The sequence below is a fragment of the Perkinsus marinus genome (assembly GCF_000006405.1).
Source record: "Perkinsus marinus ATCC 50983 genomic scaffold scf_1104296928388, whole genome shotgun sequence".
In the NCBI taxonomy this organism is placed as follows: Eukaryota; Perkinsozoa; order Perkinsida; family Perkinsidae; genus Perkinsus; species Perkinsus marinus.
This window is the reverse complement of record NW_003216813.1, coordinates 1-1,285: the sequence shown is the minus strand read 5'-3', so window position 1 is coordinate 1,285 and position 1,285 is coordinate 1. Positions and strand designations below refer to the sequence as shown.

General features: G+C 49.3%; 1 protein-coding gene across 1 annotated transcript; it reads left to right on the top strand.

The window, feature by feature from the left end:
• Positions 1-439: 439 nt before the first annotated feature.
• On the top strand, positions 440-975 carry Pmar_PMAR000007 (hypothetical protein; the record flags this gene model as incomplete). The annotated part of the gene is made up of 1 exon (XM_002788322.1): positions 440-975. A coding segment is annotated over one exon (536 nt), but the record flags the coding sequence as incomplete, so codon positions are not given.
• Between the last annotated feature and the right edge of the window lie 310 nt (positions 976-1,285).

Genomic DNA, 1,285 nt, shown 5'->3' with positions numbered 1-1,285 from the left:
TGACAAGGGCCATTCCTACGGATGAACCTCCTCGTTACGGATCGATCCCTTCGCTTCGCTGTGTGCTAGTGTGGTTCAGTCGAGAGTTTGTTGTCAAAATATTTGGCCTTGCGTTGAGACTGAGTTCACTTCGATCGATCTAGTTCGCCGAATAAATCATCGAGTCGATAACGTTGGCATGGTTCTGAATCGTTTTTTTGGGAAAGTTAGAGCCACGAATCGTGGCCTACGACTGGTAGTTGTCATTGACAACTTGCCCATACCATGACGGTATTACCATCTCAGTCTTTTTTCTCGGCAAACACCCGGAGCTCACAGAGTGGCTCGAGATAATGATACAATACTCGTTTCATTCGTATGAAAAAAGCGTGTCGTAAATTACGACTCGTAATCTCAGTCTTATAATGAACATCCTTTAGGAATACCCTTCGTTAAAAAAATGAAACCTGTCGAACTCCGTCAGGCTGCGCCCCCAGTCTCCCCGGCAGCGGAGATGCTGAATGTCTTGGGTGTTCCGGTTGATATCGGGCCTTGTCTCGTTGACTGGCTCACCAGAGATTACCTAGATCGACTCGAGTTGATTTCGAAGATAAGTGAGAGCGACTGGAAGTCTCTCATCGAAACTAACTTGGCGCTTCAAGAAGTTGACGTGGGCAGAGACTTCCCACGGCTCGATCCTGCTCGAGCACAAGCAGCCAAGTTGTTCGGGCTGGCTATGTCTGACGAGACTCGTCGTGTGCTAGAACAAGGATACGCGCAGACGAAAGCTGCTACGGCCTCACCGGATTATGGTGCATTGAATTCGGTAAGAACGGCCAATGCGACACTCGGCTACATTAGTCCTGACCTCCTCCCCGATGTGAGAGTCTTGAACAATATGATTCAGTCGCCTGCAGCTTACGTTGAATTCAAGAACTTGCAGTCCCATGCGAGTCCCATGCAGGGACGGCAACGAAGCAACGCATCCGGCCCACGGTAACTGGGTCAGTAGTAGTGGTTTTAGAGGAGGTGAAAGAGGGCAAGGACAAAGAGAATCCTACCCCCAGGTTCAGCATGGGCAAGTGGATGATGCAGTTCGCCAGATATTCAACTGCACTTATGGTCGTAGATCCTGAGTGCGCTCAGAATAGCACCGTATTTTCGAGGTATCAACTAGAGATTGGCTATTTGGCTGATGAGTCATCTTGTCGCGATGCTCTTGAGGCCGACGCTAAGTATCGAATGTCTATCTCGAAGCGAGTTATGTCGGGTATTCCTCTGTGGAGCTGCTTTACCGAGGGTCAGT